The 21,654-nt window shown below is 35.4% G+C and overlaps 1 protein-coding gene across 4 annotated transcripts in view; it reads right to left on the reverse strand.

Moving 5' to 3' along the window:
- Window positions 1-353: 353 nt before the first annotated feature.
- Window positions 354-21,654, reverse strand: part of LOC110094245 (protease Do-like 5, chloroplastic) — a 29,335-nt gene continuing 8,034 nt past the window's right edge. Inside the window, exons 2-9 of one of the 4 annotated variants that reach the window (XM_020819428.2) lie at window positions 20,775-20,951; window positions 20,618-20,680; window positions 20,454-20,543; window positions 20,216-20,338; window positions 19,592-19,679; window positions 6,465-6,506; window positions 1,065-1,139; window positions 354-724 (exon numbers count right to left, since the gene is read on the reverse strand). In XM_020819428.2, the coding sequence (XP_020675087.1) occupies window positions 618-724; window positions 1,065-1,139; window positions 6,465-6,506; window positions 19,592-19,679; window positions 20,216-20,338; window positions 20,454-20,543; window positions 20,618-20,680; window positions 20,775-20,951 (765 nt within the window). In that variant the 3' untranslated portion in view covers window positions 354-617. Of the gene's footprint in view, window positions 725-1,064; window positions 1,140-6,464; window positions 6,507-19,591; window positions 19,680-20,215; window positions 20,339-20,453; window positions 20,544-20,613; window positions 20,681-20,774; window positions 20,952-21,654 lie in introns of all 4 variants that reach the window. The other 3 variants (XM_020819430.2, XM_020819431.2, XM_020819434.2) reach the window with 3 other exon arrangements.

The raw sequence follows: 21,654 nt of genomic DNA on the forward strand, positions 1-21,654 counted from the left end.
ATTCTTTCATCTACGCATTTTGCAATTAATTTACATGTGTCATTGGGTTGGGTAAAACTTGCATAATCTGGACATTCTAATTGCCATGTGACTTTTGATCAGTGTGGTCATCTTCAGCTCTGAATTTCTACATGAATTTTCTGTTTGGTTAATCCATACTAAAAACTCCTATACCTTAACATGTCCTGCATCACTAAAGTTTCAATTGGCATAGCTATGTTGTCTCTATGTTTTTGCAATGTTTCATAGAATTCATAACAATCACACATGTGCGGTTTGGCGTTTTTAAAAGCTCATTTCTCATAAAAATCAAAAGAGCTTTTGAAAAACAAAACACAAGAAAAAACTGTAGGTGAGAGATTATTCATGTACTTGAGTTAAAAGCCATATGACAACATCTATGCTGTTATTTAGCACTTATAAAAGCAAGACTCACAAATACTAAGACCATATAAAAGAACAATAAAACATTTTACACCGATAATTTAATTTGGGAATAATTTTTTTTAAGAAGAAAAAAAAATAATTCCATTTGATTCAGGCTGTAAAGCTTTCATAAATTCTAAGCTCAGGAAATGAGGAAAAAACAAAAGAAAATACTCATAACGTAAACAAATTTAAAACCTATCTTTGATGTCAGTTCCATTCACAATCAGGGAAGGGATAATGCGCACAACAGCATCAATTGGTATGGCAAAGTTCACACCAGAAGATACACCAGATCCTGTACATGATGAACAAATACAATTAAACTTTGACTTCATTTGAGACAGCTTTCTTACTTCTTCTTAAAGCAACTTTCTAGTACAAAAATTTTAATTGTTGCAGCAGTAAAAAGCTGTCCCAAACAAAATCATTTTCAACACAAATAACATGACAACTTTACATATATATAAATATCATCAAAATATATATTCCATTTCTCATCATGACCAAATATTTCTGTTTCATGTAAAAATGGATTAATCATATAAAGATGTTTTCTATAATTAGATGGCTTCTCATCTTAAATGCATTATTTATCTATATCTAAACAAGTATCAAAGTATGGAAACAAGGAGTACCCTTTCGTGTGAATGTTGCTGTGTTAACTCCAATAACATGACCATAGGAGTCAATCAAAGGGCCGCCAGAGTTCCCTGCAGTTCATGTAAGAATAACACGGTGAATAGGGATCACTTAAATCTTAGAGGAAGAAGTTTCTCTGAAAAAAATGGCAGATAATGATTAACCTTCTCACAATTACCATGGAATGTCATCAAAGTGCTCCTCAAGTTCATAACTCAATGAAAAGGAAGAGCAATGTGGGGAGAATCTTAAGCAAATTAACTAAGAAGTAAGGAAATGTAAAAGTAAAATAGGAAACTGCAGAAACAAAGAAAAATAACTATGAAGAAACAATTAAAAAAAAAAATATACTATGAAGAAACTAGCATCAAAGTATTTACACCAATCCTAGCCAACAAAAAACTCATCTCCCATGAAAGAATCCTTTCCTTACCTATATAAGTGAATAAGAAAATTCAAACATGGTATGGAAAAAAGTATTGCCATGGAGGAGACAATTGAAATAAGAATGACTAATTAACCAATTAGAACTCTTAATTTTGGATTAAAATAAATTATTAGGTAACCATCTAAGAAGTTGAAATGACAACAATGTTATTCATTTTTCAATATCTTGGTAGATTAAAACTGTCATTTCTGTCCCACGATTAAATGAGAAATCTTGAGAGCGATGTAAGGTTAATAACCAATCTTATATTATATGTTAAAGAAATAAAAGAAACCTAAATCGATTTACTCTAGTACAAAGCCAACCCTAAATAAGGCTTTTTTTTTAAAGAGAGATTAATTATTTAGATATTAGAGTAGGGAGATGATTCATGAGAAAATCTATATCGAAGCAAAATTGTTGATGTCCTCGACCGCCTATGAGTCAATCATTGAAATCACTCCTTGTCACGCTAATTTTAAAGAATGTTTTATGCTTTATATTTAATTTTGTTGTTCTTTCTTTCAAAAAAAAAAAAATTAAATATAATTTTTTAAAATTGCAGTAAGAAATATTTTATCGGCGTATTACTAAAATTGAAGTTAAAGAGTTTTTAAAGAAAATGAAGTGTGGGAAAACTGTTAATCCTAATGATATTCCAATAGAGGTGTGGAAATGCTTGGGTGATGAAGAAATTTCTTGGTTTACTAAATTTTTTAATATTATTTTGAAGATTAAAAAGATGCCATATGTTTGGAGAATGAGTGTGTTGATTCATATTTATAAGAATAAAGGTGATGCACAAGATTATACGAATTATAGAGGAATTAAATTGTTGTGTCATACTTTTAAACTTTTGGAGAGTTATGGAGCATAGGTTATGACGTGATATCAATGTTTCTCAAAATCAATTTGGATTCATGTTGAGTAGGTCTACTATAGAAGCCATGCATTTATTGAGAGGTTTGATGGAGAAGTATAGAGAGAAAAAGGTGGATCAATATATGATATTTATTGATTTAGAGAAAGCATATGATAAAATTCCAAGTGAAGTGTTATGGAGTGTTCTAAAAATGAAAGGGATAAATAATGCTTATATTCAAATCATTAGGGACATATATGTTGGAGCTGTTACTTGTGTTCAAACACAAGGTGGTTAAAACCAAGTATTTTCCAATTTCAGTTGGATTACATCAAGGATTAGCCTTAAGCCCATATCTTTTTGCTTTAGTATTGGATTTTCTTACTAAAGATTTGCAAGAGGATATTCCCTAGTGTATGGTTTTTGCTGATGATATTCTTCTTGTTGATACGACTAAAGAGGGAGTTGAAGGTAAACTTGAATTATGGTGGTCAACCTTAGAGTTTAGATTTTCGTTTGAGTAGATCTAAAACCGAATACATGGAGTGTCATTTTAGTAGTAATAGATCTAGTGGGGGGTTTGTAACTTTGTGCGATTAAGTCATTAATAAGAGTATTCATTTGAGATATCTTGGATCTATTTTTCAAAGTGATGGTGAAATAGATGGGGATATTAATAGTAGAATTAAAGTTGGATGGTTGAAGTGGAGGAATGCATCAGGCTTGTTGTGTGATAGAAAAGTACCACTCAAACTTAAGGGAAAATTCTATAAGATGGTGGTGAGCCCTACAATGCTTTATGGCTCAAAAAGTTGGCCATTAAAAGAAAAGCATAATACTAAGTTAAGTGTTGCAGAGATGAGGATGTTCAGGTCGATGAGTGGCTTTATTCTTAGAGACATGATACAAAATGAGCATATACGTGAAAAGATTGGAGTAGCTCCAGTGGCAGATAAGATTAAAGAGTCGCCTTAGATGGTTTGGTCATATAAAACGACGACCTTCCAATGACCCGGTTAAGAGACTAGATGTATTAGATTTGACCTATGTTAAGAAAGGTAGAGGTAGACCTAAAAAGACTTGATTATAAAATATTAGAATAACCTTTCTTTATTAGATCTAAATGAGAATTCGACTCTTAACATGACATAACGGAGAAAAAGGATTCATGTAGTCGACCTCAGATAGTGGGATAAAGGCTTGATGTTGTTGTTGTTGTTATTGCAGCAAGAAATATTGTAGCCTTATGCTTTGTTTGGGATGACTTTTATAAATTTTTGTACTAGAAAACTGCTTTAAGAAGCAGTAAAAAAGCCTTTCCAAACAAAGCCTTAGTCCGTCAATGCTGAAGGAGTTAAACACATTTTTTTGTAACTATTACGTGATGAAATAATTAAACTTATCCTTTTTGTTTTGGCTGAAGTATAAATGTTTTTGGTAGTGATGTTGAAATCCCCCCTATTAGTTTTAATCCAGCATGATGCAAATCCGGTTGATCCTTACTCTCCTCCACAAATCATTCTTGAGAATCAACAAGACAAATCTCACACCATCAAAAGAATGCAAAAGTCTGGTAAAGCCTCAAAAATATTGGCTAAGAGTCTTAATAGTACAAGAGTAAGATGATTGGAGTCAATCTTTTATCAATTATTGTAAAGAAGTGAAACTTCTAGCAAAAACAAAAACAAAAAAAGTGAAACTTCTAGCAAACAAATCATTCCTTACATATAATGGAAAAAAAATTGTGGTATGCGTTCATCAACAACTGTTGACCTGTATACGGCAGCCAAAATCAAATAAAAAAAAAAATTTCGTACCTGTTCAGCGCCGACTCGCACGACTGCGGAAATCTCGCTCGAATCATCGCATCGTGCTCCGTTTGTCTTCGCACGACGACGTCTCGTCATGTGATTATGATACCTAGGAATAGAGGAAGATGATAAGGTCGTGATCGAAGTTTATAAGGGACTTTATGATGCACATCAACCAAATCCCAAAATAGCCATCAAAATCAAGAGAATGAATTATTATTGGCTGTTAATGGTGAAAGATAGTATTAAACAAGCTAAGAAGTGTCACAAGATCCAAGTGCATAGTAATACATTACATTAATTGCCAAATCTGTTGCACCCCACACTTGCAACCTAATCTTTCCAGTACTATGGCACATATATAATTGGCTGAATCCATAGTTGTCATGGCGCAAAATAGCGCGCGCCATGGCGCACGGCGTGGCGCGGCGCACCTACGGCGCCATGTTCATGGCGAGGCGCATGTGTTTAAAATAGCGCGCGCTATTTGCGACACATGTGAGCCATAGCGCACGACGCAAAATAGTGCGCCAAATTGTTTTTAAATTTAATTATACTTATACAAGAATTTACAACTTAGCAGGTATGCTTCTTATTGATTGCTACTTGAAGTATTTCACTAGCAACCATAGTTTAGAGGCGTCCACCTCTTAAAATTAAAAAAAAAAAACTCTCGGTACCGCTATGGTACCGCTATGTACATGCTCGGTACCGCTCGGTACAGGTCGAATCCCGCCAGGGCGCAGCGCCCCCTTGGACCCCCAGTAGCCCTACATATTGTTGTATTCATCATCTTTAGTAATAGTTGTTAGTGATAGTCTGCTTCTTCATGAGTGCATGCTTTGTTTAAGTTTTCTTCATGAGTGCATGCTTTGATTGGGAGACATTGGACTCTATAGGAGAGGAGGAAGGGATGAGAACTTTAAATGTGAATTCTTCTCTCTTGGATAGCTTGTCTTTCATTTTTAATGATATTTCATATTCATGATTATTATTTTATAATTCTTATATAATTTGCGTCATGTTAAAAATAGCGCGCGTCGTGCCGTGCGCTATGCGCCATGGCTCCAAAGGAACCTTTGCGCCATGGTGCGCCATTCGCTGTTAACAGGTATGGCTGAATCGATCCACCATTATCAGCTAGACACCACTTCATCTTAGCAGTAACCCATCACTTCCCTAAGTGAGGAGAAGCAACTCTTTTCAAAAAAGTTACTGGTGAGCAATTAATTAACTTTTTCACTCACTATGTTGTCTACAGATTCAGTGTCATGCTGTGTTATTTCAGAAAATTGTCCAACTTTTAAAAGCATCAAAATAAATAGATTTGTCGATCGATATAAATCAATTTGTGATATTTATCAATTTACAATCCAAAGGAAAATAAATTGTGGAAGCCTTTGAATAAAATGTTCATAAAGCTACTGAAGAAAATCCTCACAAAAAACATGAGGTAATGACACATAAAAATGATAAAAAATTTTGGGCATACCAGACTAACTATAACACACCAATAAAAATCACTCCTTTTTAGTGTTCAAAGCTGAAGTAGTATTACTTTTTAATGTTGAGTTGTCATCATTTCGAGAACCATTTAGTGTAATCTCACTTAGAAGTAGAATGTTCATTTGATGTTAGAAGAGCTTGACGCAGTAGATGAAATTAGACTCCAAACTCAATAAAATCTTGAGATGTATCGAGCGAAGATGTCAAGATCATTTGATTACTTGGTGCATCCTCCAACATTCAAAGATGAAGAGTTGATTTTTGTGTTGAGAAGGCCAATCATTTCTAATCAAAGAATTGGTGGTAAATTTAAGCCAAATTTAGAGGGTCTCTTCTTCATAAAAAATGCATATAAATGAGAAGTTTATTAACTCATTAACATTAGTGGACAAAGGCACAAGCCATCGATCAATGGTAGGTATTTGAGGAAGTATCACCCCTAAAGAAGCAAGTTCGAGAAGTTGTATTTAAAACTTTCTTGATAAATATATTCTCTATTTCTATTAATGGCTATACTCAAAAATTCTAGAAATTCTCTTGCAAAGCAAAAATAAATTTCTAGATCATCATAAAAGATGAACTAAGATTTCCTCAAAAATCTTTTGCAAAAACAAGAATGCGCTATGAAATTGTCATAGAAAATCCGCTACAAAATAGGGAGCATTTTTTAAAATTTAAATTAAAGTTCAAATGTTGACTTCTCTGCTATAGCCAAGAGAAAGAAACAAAAAAATAAACATATAAAAATGACCAAATCATTATCTGTGGCCAAGTTCTGCCCAAAACCTACCCTTATCCTGCTCAAATCCTGCTGTATTAGCAGCCCATATCCCTGCAAAAAAAAAAAGTTTCTGTCAAATCCATCAAAACTACAGCTGCCCTGTCAAAGTTCTGCTCCATACCTACAGCAGCCACCTGTTTTTGTCAGGCAAGTGTAAATAAAAATAAATAAAAAAGGGCTTATCATGTGCTCCTAACTGATCCCTCTCATCTCTATATATACACACACAAGCCCCCACTCCCATTTGCTTGGTTCCTGCAGCTCTCCACGTGAAACTTCCCACTACTAGCAGCTCCTACACCTCTCATCCCATTCTCCCTCTTCAGCAAAACAACTCCAGCCTACACTCCTCTCCAAACCAAACTCCACACCAAAATCAAGCAAGACCAATCTTCTCTTCACGTGAAGACCTCCTACATCAGCTTCCGTATTCCTCCTCCATAACAGCTATAGCCTCACACTCCATTTCCTCCTAATCACCTACCTCACAAACCCAACTTAAAACAGACTACTACCAACTCAAAAAAATCCCCAATCCTTCTCAGCAAATCTCCAAACAGCCCACTCTTCCTCCTACCCTCACAAGCTGCTACCTTTACATACATGTCCCAATAGTCTAACCTACCTACAGCTCTCCACCTGCACTAAACCAAGCCACCAAACTCCACTTAAACAGCAATTATTCACTTCTCCAAACACAAACCAGCAGCCCAAAACTATCTCATCCTCCACAACCCAAACCCAATATTAAATCAGTCCATTTCCCATTGCATTTCACCCAAAAATTGCACAGTAAGTTTTATGTATGTGAGTATACATTCTTCACCTATCCATTTGTATTACTAGCATCACCTGTCATTATTAGTTGAAATGATTAATATTGTTAGTTTATTATCCACCAATGTCAATAATCGCTCATGACATGGCTATTGGTTTTAAATATATGTGTGCATATGTAAAAAAAAAAGAGATAAAAGAGAGAGAGGGAGAGAGTTTGTACATTTTTATAAAATCTCCGCGCCGACGGCCGCCAAGGTATAACTCCTAAACCCTAAAACTCCAAGAACCCAATTTCAATGCATGCGTCGAGACAAAACGACCACCTATACACGCTTTTCTTAGCGTGATGGGAGGACGTGCGTCTTGACGCTTGCGACGAAGCTGGTAATCACCGAAAATCCCTTTTTCAAAGTTTGTAGCGCACCGGAAAACCGACTATACACGCTTTTCTTAGCGTGGTGGGGGATCAAAAAATACACGGCCGTGGTGTCCTCGAAAGAGGGCACCTACCATACACTCTTTTCTTAGCGTGGTGGGAAAGGCCCAGCTTTTCGTAGTTTTCCCCTAAACGGGGGAGACGCCGGGAGGCTGCCGAAATTTTGAGTGAATGTGAGACTTGACTTGGACCTCATTTAAACTCAAAAGAATAATGGTGGACTCGGACTTGTGGACTTTAATGTAATAAACTCAAATCTAAAATAAAATCCAAGCTTAAATAAATCACAAGGACTTGAATGAAAACTTGGATTCAAGCTTAAATAAAGATACAAGTTGACCATTTGGAACTATACTCAGAACTTGAATCAAGTCGACAAAACTTGGACTTGAACTCAAAGGATGAAGAACTTGATTTGAACATTAAGGCGACAAGGCTTGAACTTGAAGGACAACAGGGGACATGAATGGAAGAGGTTCATCGAGAGCCTGAACTACTTAAACTCAAGCAAGGATTTGAATTCAAAGGATAGCAGGGGGCTGAATAAATTTGAGAATACACTTGAGCATGAATAAAATTTTAACTTAAGTGACAATCTTGAGCTTAATTTGAACCTAAATACAAAGAACAAGGACTTGGACTTTAACAAATCATATGAAATCAAGGTTAAACCAAGATGCAATAAGCCAAGCCTGATTCCAAACAACAAGGCAGCTGTACAAGCTAGAACTCAGGAAGAATGTTGAATGAATTTTCAAGGCATACAAATGATGAATGATAGAATGGCTTGATATATTCATGAAAAATCAACTTGCAAACGAGAACAAGTGATATCCACATCGTCGTGCAAGCAAATTCAACTCCCCTTGTAAACAAAGAGATTTGGCGGGTCATTATGGTTCATTACGAATGTAGGAGTGCACATAACATACTACAAGCAACATCGAAGGAGCTACAAGGAATGCAATGTCGTATCTCTCATTAACAACAATTCAATTCCAAGAAGATACAATCATGAATGAGATCAAATGCTAATGAGCAGATAAAAAGGCTTCTATGCAATGAAAAATAAAATGCAAGAGTAACATGCATGTCAATAACAACACACTCAATGAAATATGCATGAACAGTAACAAGGATCATGCAATGATATGTCCACAAACAAAGTAAGGGAGAGGAGTAGAGCCTTTGCTATCAGTATGGACTAATATGTAAGCGAGCACATAACGGTCTACATTCGAGAAAGATAGATATGTTATAAGAGACCCACACCACAATCAGCATGTCAGTACAACAAGAAAGATTCGACATGAGGTGGAATAGACATGGGGCAACGACGATGAATATTCTACAAATACTTGGGAGATAAACTGCTAGAAGGCAAAATGTGGAAGATCATAGCAAAGGGAGATACTTACGGGTCCTTGTAAAAGAACCGTCATATACACCAGATGCCATCTACAAACAAAAACAGATGACACATAGCAAAATGCAAATACGTATGGGCCTTCATAGGAGTCATACACAACAAGCTATCCACAAGAAAAATATAGAAGAGCTTCAGAAAAGTGCAAGCTCCTACGACCTAAAGCAGGAGACTCGTTAGTGCACTACGATCCACCTGCAGAAAGCAACAATAGTGCACGACGGTCTGCCTGTACGAAGCAGTGAACAACTCTATTCAGAAGCTGCTACTTTACGCCACCGGATTTGTAACAATCATACAAACAGACAGAAGGCGTTTACAAATATTTTAAAGTATCCCCACACGTGCACCATAGTTTGTATACACATAGGTACACTAAAAGGGGTAAGAGAAATTATGAAACCCACATGGGCCCAGGCGAGCGTGTTGTAGGAACACATGTGACGTCTAGGGATGCTACACGGGTCAATAAAATTTGAATCCGATCCTCCTAAACAGGTAGGTAGGAGTTGACAAGGTTCAGTAAATGATTATAAAATGCCCCCAAACACCCGCATGGGCCCCGGCAAGCATGTTATTGGTACCCAAGTGACGTCTAGGGATGCCGCGCGGGTTATTAAATATGGACCCGATCCTCCTAAGCAAATAAATAGGAGTCGACAAGGTCCGATAAATAATTATAAAATGCCCCCAAACACCCGCATTGGCCCCGACGAGCATGTTATTAATACACACGTGACGTCTAGGGATGCTGCGCGGGTTGACAAGTGAATTCAAGTTCGAAACCGATCCTTCTATACGGGACAATAGAAGTCGACAGGGTTCGAACCACAATCAGATATACGGTTGTGGCGATCGTTATATTTGTCTTAATACATTCATATTAGGCCTTCAAGGCCCATAACAATGAGAATTCACTATCAAGTATATAAAACCTACGAAACCTGATCCCCTATCGTCAAGTTGATAGGGTTGACAGAGTTCAATCAATAAAGATAAATAACCCCTAACACCCCGATGATGGCCGTGTTGAATGAAATCTCAATCGGAGTTCACAAATATTTTTCAAATGCCACTCAAAATCAAAAAAATCCCAAAATCCAAATATTTAAAATTGAAATAAATCTATCAATTGCTTAAAGCAAAATTCATCCACCCTCCGTAACAGTCTGTCGAGGTGGACAAATCCAAATATAACTTCAGCTCACAAAGAGCTAATGCCTAGTCCAAAATATCACTAGGATTCATTCTCATACAATCTTCCTGCCAATAAGGACGTGGTACATGTCCTCTAACCGACGATTTTGCCGCTAAATGGCACCGCAGGATAAATGGTTATGACGACCCGGGGCCCTCTGAATCGAGTGGTTTTACTGTCAAATGGCACCACACAATACCGGTTATGGCCAGAGCCAATACGCTCCTTAGTGGAATCAAATTCTTGAGATATGAATCAATAGGTACAAAGCCCTCTGTTAGCTAAGGTGGATTTGAATTTGTCTGCTTAGACAAATATTCCCCCTAGGTCTACAAGGTCCCCTTGGATGAAGCAACCCATGGCTGCTGACAAGGATCCTTCTGTTAGGTTGGGTCGACTACCTCCTCTGACTAAGTAGACCAGGGACCACGATGGCCCGGGACGACGGAACCATGGGATCTTGATCGAGCCCATCATCCATTCCCCCACAATCCGCTTTAAGTGAAAGATGGTGAAAATTTCTATTTTAAATATCAAATCCCAACTTCAAATCATCCAAGTTTTCCAATATCAAACCTTTCAAATTCCCAAATTCAACTTTTCGAATTCTCAAATTCCAAATCAATGCTGCTACTATATGCTAGATAATACGTATTTCTACGTATCTGATTGATGACTAGTCTTATTCCTTAATTGAAAGTTCTCTCTCGTTATCGGGAGGGGTAATTAACTATAGGGGCTTGCACCTATAGGAAACCAGAACTTAGATCATAAAGTCATCGCAAAAATGAGGGCGAAATCTCTAGGTAGTGTCTTATCTACAAACCCATCTGCCTTCCAAAATTTACCCCGGAACTTAGTTCGTTAAAACTCCCTCGCCAAATAAAAAGAAAAGCGGGGAGGCCGGGGCCGAATTTTTGGAGCCCACATCAAAATCGAAACACCGTCAAATTTTTCCTCTAAGATAAAAGATATTTTAAATATTTATTTAGGTCAACATTGTACATCGTGCCAAGATTCTTAAATATCTATTTGAAACTACTAATAACACAATGAATATTATTATGCAAAATAGAGCAAAAGCTAATACATTTTAACGAGTACATGTTATCACTACAAAAGTTGAAATGTTCATCCCTCAACTTGTCTCAATTTTGAAGTTTAAACGAACTTTCAAGTCTGGAAATCTCAACAAATCAAGTGAGTGAAGAACGTGCTTCTATAATACAAATCCAATGCTCAAATAGGTGTCTAAGTTTGGACTCAACAAGTTTGGATGTGGCTAAGTCGCCGACAGCTTCTTTTTATTCAAAAATCCATGAGAAGTGTCTGTGATAGAAAAACCCCTATTTTTGTTTAGCCCAATGATAAATGTTATCAAGTTCAAAGCTTATCCAGTTTGACGAGTAAGAGCAACTCATATTTAGAAGATTTCTCTCAACAAGCTAACGAAGAAAGATAGAGTTGAGGAGATAAGTCTCAATCAACAAAGCATTTAAGCAATCAAGCAAAAGGATTCCCAAATGATCAAATTCCAAGACCATGAAAGTTGGGAAGAAAGAACTTTTAGGTCTATAAGTTCAAATGAATTAGATCGGAGAAGAACGATTTACTATAACTCAAGTTTAGGATTTGAGGGGATATATAAGATCGGACTCAACAAGCCAAAATGCAATTGAGCCTCTAACAATTTTTTTCCAACTCAATAAGTCATAAGAAGAGGCAATAATATGAAAGCCCCCACATTTGAGCAAGTGTATAAGATCAAACTCAACAAGCATAAGTTTGGTTGAGTTGCTAACAACTTTGTTTATTCAACAAGCTGCTAGATAGGCTACAGTAAGGAAGCCCAATTTCTATAGCTTGAGGACAAGATTTGTCAAATCCCATTGTTATCCGATTCGAGGAATTCAAGAAACCCAGATCATAGAGTTCTTCCTGATTAGTCAAAGGGCCAAGGTATTGCTAAAAGAGTCATCCATTTCTAAAGAGGACACCAAGACGAGTTCAGTATCTTTATCAAATAAGAAGCATAATTCTCTTCAGTAAGTCTATCAAGCATAGATCAAAGACTAAAGGAGTTTCCCTTCTTTAAGAAGTTCAGGACTGAAGAAGTTATTCAGAAGTTCATGAAAAGCCTGAGGATAAACCTAGAGAATCTTGTCAACAACAAGTCAATGCATGAAGCACTCACCATACAGATGACTTCATACCATCGACTAAATATAAACGCCGAAGACTAGGTCTCATGTATGCATCTTTCACCAAGCCCATTAAAGCACAAAGCACAGGGCCAAATATATGCTCTACTCTAGACAGGTCAAAGAAGACAATTAGGTAGATTCATTCTTCAAGCTTGCCAAAGAAAAATACATAAGGTACAAGGTAAATTCAAATTCTAAGAAGTCGAAGACAATTCAAACAAATATCTTTGTAAAGCCTACCAAAACAGAATGCATGGGGTAGAAGATAAATTCAAATCTTGACATGTTAAACAAGAAAATTTAAGTAAACTTCTTCAGCATGTCCATCAAAATACAAAGCTAAGAAAATGGTACCCCCAAACTCTATCAAAAAAGTAGTCATCAATAATTTCATTCAACACAAAGCATTGAACCGATGACAATCCTCTATTAGCTCAATAAACTACACTAAAATGAACCAAAGAACATTCAACTTCAACACCTGATCCTTGAGATCAGTCTCACTTTTACTCAAAGACTTACCAAAGTTAAATGAACTTTCAAGACATGTCAAAGCTCAATTTACTTATTGCATCTGTCTATATGTATTACTGGAGATTTGCAAAGAAGAACAGTCGATGTGACATCTAAGTAAGCTATTGAAAATCTGCAAAATGAAACCCTTAACATGACATCTAAGCAAGCTCTTAGAAATTTTCAAGGTGAAATCTTAAGCGTGACATTCAAAATAGATATTTAGAGACCCACAGGTCAACAAATGTCCAAATGCAACAAACATGATCCGCACTAGGCATGTGCCATATTTGATGGGGGCATTTATTGACTCTATATGCATTTCATAATCAATCGAGTGCATCGCAAAAGACGACCATCAAACACAAGGTCCTATGTGACAATCTTCGAAATGCCTCAACTGCAATCAAAACCATTTCAAGCGTTGTCCATTTAAGAAAATGGAGTGCATTGACATATCCGAGACGTCAAATTAGGTAAGAAGAAAACACCCATGGACGGCTCGAGCAAGTGGCAACGAAAGGGACAGTTGATGGGTGCAACATTGTACAAAACGGCCCAAACAGCATCTAATCACAAAACGGATTAAATCGTTGTGCTTAAAACATCAAAATTTCAAGGGGGGCCCTTGTGATCAATTCAAGTGAAGGCGGTTTAAAATGACGGTCTACAAATGCATTTTTGTGTGACGACACCCTAAAATCACCCTTTCATGAAACAGACTTTGTCATTGAGTCTGGAACATCAAAATATCCAATAGTGGACACTAGGGTTAGCTCGACTTGCTAGAAAAATCATGAGCTGGCACTTGAGCTCGAGCTCGGCTCGTGGAAAAAATAAACGAGCTCGTGAGATATCCACAAAAGCAACGAAGAAGGCCAGAAGGCGTGCCGTCAAAGAAGAAGAATTGTGTTATCACATGGAAAGAATAAGTTGATTTATTTATCCTTTGGAACTACTGCAATTTTATTAATACAAAGCTTTTTGTCAATTTTCTGTAAGCTTATTTTAAATATTAGCTATAATAGCAGGTTTTTTAAGAGAAAAAAGCTATGTTTTTAAAGAAAAAAATATTTATTAGCTATAGTATTATGAAAAAAATCCTTATCAGTTATTATATTACGAGACAGCTCGCAAGGCGAGCCTCATCAAGCTCGAACTTGAGCTCATTTACAAAATGAGATTGAGATTGAGCTCGCAGGTCGATAAGCTCAACTCATGAGCTCGTTATCGAGTCGAGCTCAAACTGGCTCATGAGATGTCTCGGCTCACCCACATTGTATGAGTTATTACATAAGCAAAACGGTTGTGCACAGATCGAGCTAACAACCCTTAAATCGATCATACATGCTTTTCATAGCATGGTGGGATTAAAGACATTGGTCGCAATATCATCTGATACTGACCATCATGCTATTCTTAGCTTGGTGGATAGGCCTAGCATACTCGATGAGGTCATATGCGAGGAAGACACCAAGATGTTGCCAAATTTTTCAATGAAGAGGGGACTCATAATAAATTTTTAAAAAGAAAAAAATAATAATAAATTTAAATTATTTCAAATAGATACCTAAAGACCCATACATATATTTTGTTGTGCGAAGAGATTAAAGACTTTGGTCATGGTGTCACTTAACACAAACCATAGAAGCTTTTCTTAGCATAGTGAATCGGCTTAGCACCTCTTGAAGATACCCCTATATGAGAAAGATGTTGTGAGACTGCCAAAATTCAAATTGAGGGAACTCGCAAGAAATAAGATTTAACGTAACCAAATTAGAATTTACAAGATTTAAAATATTTATTGGGGATTTGTTATGAACACAACAACTAGCTTATGGACAAGAACATGAAACTTGTAGTGAAAAGGATAGCTCGCCTATGAGAGGAAAATAGAACTTTATTCTATAATGTTTTAAAAAGTAAAAACTTTGCAAAAATGAAAGCTATATAAAAGATATTTTTTGCCTTTAATGCCATTAGATCCGTGATACTAATATACAAGCAGACATGATGCAAATGACAAACCTTTTAAAATTTAAAATTGAAATCATTAAGCACATTCAAAAGATAATCACCCACACAAACAATCAAAATTTGAATATTTTAAAAGTCCCACGCGTATCAAAATATATATTTTCAAACTCAAAGCATACCGCTCAAGAAGCATGCCGCCTCCTCAAGAAGCATGCGACAACCTCGACAAGAATGACATTGTCTTAAGAAGCATGCAATAACCTAATGAAGCACATTGCATTGAGAAATGCATGATTATCTCGAGAAGTGTGTTATCGCTTAGACAAACGCACCAAGGAATTGAAAAGCACATGATCGTATAAAAAAGAAAAAAATAAATAAAGTGAATTAAAGACGTGTGAACATACTACGCAAATATATCAAAATATGTGCAAGTGCATCAAAAAGCATGCCAATGAATTGGAAGTTTACATATGTACACATGCGAGTGCACCAAAAAGCGTACAAATGTATCATGCAAACGCATTGAAGAACATGTAGTAACCTAAAAAGATGCCTAAACACCCGTCCGTGCTTCGACCATTGCATAAAATTCTTAAACCTAAGGTCCAAGAAGATTGTGCATGGTAAATATAAATTTAAAGTTTAAGTTCAATCCTCCTTGAAAAGACTGTAGTCAATAATATTTAGATTAATAAGCAAACACACAATCATAAAATCCACTGAAATATTTGATTTTAAATTTACTTTAGGCCTTCAAAGCTTATTTAGATGAAAACAATCGTAAAAACTCAAACTTTAGTTTCAATGTTTGTAAAACAACTCATGAGACAATGGTTGAACTCGGTCCTCTATTAGCAATCAAACAGAGTTGATAAGATTAAAATAACAAAATATGAATTATTTAAACTCCTAATGATAACCGTGTTGAAAAAGAATCTCAACAGGAGAGGACCTACCTTTTAAATGCCCCAAAACTTTACAACAACAACAACAACAACAAGCATTTATCCCACTACGTGGGGTTGGCTAGATGAATCCTTTTTCTCCATTGTGTCCTATTAAAAGTCAAATTCTCGTTTAAATCTAATTTATGTGCCCAACATCGATTATTAGTTTTAGACTTTAAGATAAAGAGGCATAAAATAAAAAATAAAGTAAAACAATTTTCTAGGATTAGATGGGGGCATTTAAAGAATATTAAAAAATATATTTTTGAGAATAAGATTTTAGCCCCAAAACTCTAAAAAAAATAAAATATTTTTAAATGACTTTAATATCACCCCGATAATAGTCATGATGAAAGTGAATCTTAACAAGAAAGATCATTTTCAAAATCTATCAAAATTCTAAAATTTTATTTTCTTTTTATCAAAATTCAAATATTTAAAAGGAAATTAATCACCCAATAACTTAAAACAAAACTCATCCACTCTCCACAACTGTTTGTGGAGAGAGATAAATTCAAAAATAACTTCAACTCATATAAGAAGGGAATGTCCAGTCGAGAATATTACTAATATTCATTTTTAAATAATCTTTCATCAATAAAGACATGACATGAGTCCTTTAACTTGTGGTTTGACCAAACGGCTCTACTTGGTAAACGATTATGATTAAGACCCTCTGATCGGGTGATTTTATTTACTGACTCCATTATATTACAAACACGGCCAAAGCCCGTATGTTCTCCAATGGTTATCACCCTCGAGTAATGAATCATAGGGTAGACATGATAGGGCACAAAGCCCTTTGTTTGCTAAGGTTGACCTGAAGTTGTCCCTTAGAAAAATATGCATCTCTATTCTACAAGGTATCATTGTGCAAAGCAACCCATGACAGCCGACAAAGATTCTTCAGTAAGGTTGAATCAACTATCTCCTTTGACTAAGTAGACTAAAAATCATGATGATCCGAAATGATGGAATCATGAGATCTTGATTGGTTTTGTCATCATTCCAACCATCTGTTTTAAGTAAAAGGTAATAAATTTTAAAATCAGAAAAATTTAAAACTATTGCTTCTAAATGACAGGTACTAAGTACCTATTTAATAACTAGTCATAATCGAAAGTGCTCTCTTATCATCAAAAGTAATTAACCATAAGGGCGCGCATCTATGGAAAAGCTAAACTTAGATCTTAAAGTCATCGCAAATAAGGGTGAAATCTTTGGTTAGTGTCTTATTTCTAATCAATCTTACCTTCAAAAGTTTAAGTTGAAATTTAATCAGTTAAAAATCTCCTCAAATCATGTAGAGAGGTCAGGGAGCCAGCCCATACCCTCTATATCCCTTGGGGTTGTATATACAATGTCAATCACCTCACATGAAGGTGCTTCCATACTCACACTTCAAGTAAGGGGAGGAACACCATAGGTTTTATCCTAGTAGGCTAGTGGCCTCATGAAGCTCTTTATTTAGGTGATGTAACACTTAAAGAAGATTGTAAAAACTGTTGCAAGTCCTCATCTTAAGTAGCCACTGCAAATAAAACTCATCACCCAATGAAAAACTATGTAATTAACAATACTCGTCAATTTCTCCAACCACAAAAAATGAAACTAAAAGCAAAAATTTCCTTATCATTTTCCCTCGATTATTCATATATGGTCATTTTAATCCTAGAGTATAATGCTGCTTTAATTTAGTCCTCTCGACTCCATAAAATTGATCAAAAATTGTCCCTTTAGGACTAAATTGGGATAAATTCTATAAAGTTGAGGGGACTAAATTGGGATCAATTTTATATCATAATTATAACATGACTACATGAGGGGCTATTTTGGAGTAACTTTGTATAGTTAAGGAACTAAATTGGGGCAACAAGATACTCTGAGACTATATTGGCAATACACAAATACTATGAGGACTATTTTGGTATTTATTTTTATTTTCCCTCTTAACCTACCATTGTTAATAACCTGCTCCCAATTGCTCTAGACCTCTTTGTCATAATGCAGACAAAAACATATCTTAGACAGCGCATGGACTCACATGGCTTTCAAAATCATTTGGACCATTGTCTGACCCACAACCTTATTTCCTAATTTGGGATCTCCATCCATAGGATGGAAACTCTTCTATTTGTTATTCCTTACTTAGTATATAATACCTTCATTCAATTCTCTCTCCCATTCATAAATGTCCTTCACTTCTATTGTAAACAACAACTAAAAAGGAGGTTAATCAAAGTTCAATGGATTCAAGTAAGAAAATGGCAACGTTTTCCCAAATATAAAAAATAATGTAAATGGAACCACCTAATCTAATATAAATGTGAAAGGAATAATCAAAAGATGCTATGTCAAGTCGATACTCTTTTTTTTCTTCAAATTGCAAAAAAAAATAATTTCTCCATTTTAAAGGCAACTATGATGAACGACTAAATTTTTTCAGTATCGGGCAACGATAGCTTATACAGTCAATAACCACCAGAAACCAAACGAAAATTTAATGAGAAATTGGACTTCCATAAAAAAGATAGACTCTGGAGTGGTAGTTAGAAGCAATAATGCTTAGATAATTATTAGAATTTCCAAATAACCAGGGAAAATTCTTTCTTGTTTTATTATACAAAACTGATTTAAGTAGCAGCAGTTGGATTTCTTAGGGAAAAACTATCATGCGATAGCAGCGTGAGTGTATTTAAAGAGAAAATTAACAGCTAAGACAAGTCAACAGATGACTTAAAACTGAAAAGATTCGAACTTCATTGCAATATATAGTAATGAATAAGAAAGCAATATTGTAGGTGCAGCAGCAGCATAGGCACAGAGCTAATGATCATTTATTTTTGAAAACAAACAACTAGCGTAGAAGCCTGACAAATTTTCTTCCTGCTGTCCGAAGAATTATAAGAATTCAGTCAAACAAGAAAACAAAGGCTTTCAGCCTTTTGTGCTGGAGAATAGGATTAATTATAAGTGACTAAAAAACTGCGCATTCTAGAACTGATGCACAAATACATATCACTGGTGTTCTAATAAACAACTATAGAGTTTATTGCATCAAGGATTTCAATTTCATGAGAAGCGAATTATCATACATATTATCAAAGGAAACCATATAAAAACTTTTCGTGTACATGAAGCCTAAATTAATTTCCTGACTAATTCAGGTTTTCAAGTGATCAATCTATCACCAAAACAAAATCTAGATGATCTTAAGATGCGTTGCACAGGAGTTTAAGTATTTATAATCTGACCAAACAAACAAAGTAGATTTAATATACATTTGAACATGGCATAGCAACTATCAGCACAATCTGAGTAGCTGGTAGGATATATTGCACGTTCAGTCTAAAAGAAGAATTGATCACTTCAATGAGTGGAATAATCAACAAAATGATAGTTTAAATCAGCACGTCTAAATGAAATTGACAGTAAGCAGCTAAGAAAAAAGTATTCTTTGTATCAATAATAGGAATAAATATGGCAATCATTCTAGGAAGAAATATAAATTCAAGAACTTCCATTTAAAAATAAATTGTGCTCTTAAGAGGATGAGTTTTTGCTTATCAACCAATATTTATCAGTTATAACATACATGTAATTTGTATGATTTTTGAAGTTATTGTGTAAAGGTAGTAAGTTTGAAGATCACCAGCATTAATAGCTGCATCCGTTTGTATGGCTCCACGAATTGCCCTTCCATTTGGGGAAGGGATCTCCCTTCGTAGTCCACTTACTACCTGTGACAATCAAATATATACTTTGAAGCGGACACAAAGCAAGTGCAGCTCTGTACACTTCTGAAACATTGTGCTCACCATTAAATTCATCGTAGCAAGACATAGATTCTATGAATGAAAATAGTAGGGATGACTATATTAGAGGGGACAGTAAGAGCAGCTTCCAGTAAAGACAGTGAAGTTAAAAATAGTCTTCAATGATTTAAAAATAGAAAATGCATTGATACAACGAGCTGATCAAATTGGTGTTGAAAGATTTGGAAGGAAAAGGAGTAAACGAAAAATAACTTGGATAAAACTATGCAACAAGATCTTCACAAAATAAGTTTAACACTTCCTGAAATGGTCCGCATGAACGAATAAGAAGCGTGATTAATAAAGCTGGCCAGAAATAGTTAGTAATTGACTATTGATGATACCATGATGATGATGAAACACCATTCTAAATTTACTAGCAAATTTCAGATAGAAAAATGCAGGTGGGACATGAATGAAACCACTCGCTGCAATCCTAAATTCACTACAAAATTAATTACCCCAGTCGTCAAAGTGTGCTCATATCCATAAGGATTCCCAATGGCAAAACAGTTCTGGCCCACTCGCAGATCTTGTGAAGTACCAATTAGTGCTGGTCTTAGCTTGTCTCTTTCAATATCAACCTGCGCACTTAGAGAAATTGGTAAGCATTTGTAATTAATACTAAAATTTATAACCTAAGAAGACTGAAAAATTAATACTACGATATTACAGAAACTCTCATATAACGTTCAAAACCTTCAGAACAGCAAGATCATAAGCAGGATCAAATCCCACTAGCCTTCCTTCCCTGACAAATGTTCTCCCATTTGAACCTTCAAGAAAAACCTAAGATGAAAACTCATCATCAGAACCAAAATCATAAACCATTAAAACCCTAAATAACAATCATTCTTACCAACCCTGCAATGATGAAGGCCGGATGTGTCTGTGGCCAATTTAGCTACAACATGGTAATTTGTAACCTAAAGAACCCAATAACATGATACAAAATTAGATTTTTCAATCATTTCACCAAAAAAAAAAATTTTTTTTTTTTGAGAAAATGCCCATTATTACTATATGCCCAGCCTTGTCCCAAACAAAACCAGAGCCTGTGCTCTCGACTTTTGCATCCCCTAAATCCTCCTCATCTTCTCCTTTAACTGAGTCATTGATAAATTTGCTTTCCTTGTTCTTCCCTGCTCTCGATTGTACCTCCAAATATTTGATGTAAACCACAGCAGGAGAGGCCTCCTAAAGAAAAAGACATTTATTCTAAGGGAAGTGCTTGGTTTGAAGGAAATATAAGAAAGGAAACGCAAATGAAAGGATAATGAAAACGACAAAGGAATTGAATTGAAAGTTATTGTTTCATTTCTTCAGTTGAGCAGAAAATTAGTGCAAAACAAATATTGCTTATTTCTTGTTTGGCTGATGAAAAAATTAAAATTTGTTTGTAGTAAGGAGAGGGCGGAGTCAATAAAAAAACCGGATAAAATTTTCTTCCTATTTTTACAAGAGTGAATTTAAATTGTCAATGAAAGGAGGAATTCTTTGAGCTTGTCTGCACAAATAAGCTCCATAATAGGATTGTAGTGGAAAAGAATATCTTTAGTATTGTGACCTTAATCTTTGTGGTAAACATAGTATTTGGACACATTACGAGTACACAACAACAAGTACAGTGGTGGTGGTTGATGAAAAATAATAGGATTATAGTGGAAAAGAATATCTTTAGTATTGTTACCTTAGTCTTTGTGGTAAACATAGTATTTGGACACATTACGAGTACACAACAACAAGTGTTGTGGTGGTGGTTGATGAAAATACTTCTTTTTATGGATTGCATCAACAATTCTTGCATGGAACACATGCAAAAGAGTAAATATTTAAAACATGCATTATGGAGGCAACCTCTCCCTTCTAGATGAGATGTAGGTCAACATGCTTCTTACTC

This window comes from Dendrobium catenatum, unplaced genomic scaffold, assembly GCF_001605985.2.
Source record: "Dendrobium catenatum unplaced genomic scaffold, ASM160598v2 fragScaff_scaffold_372, whole genome shotgun sequence".
Classification (NCBI taxonomy): domain Eukaryota; kingdom Viridiplantae; phylum Streptophyta; class Magnoliopsida; order Asparagales; family Orchidaceae; genus Dendrobium; species Dendrobium catenatum.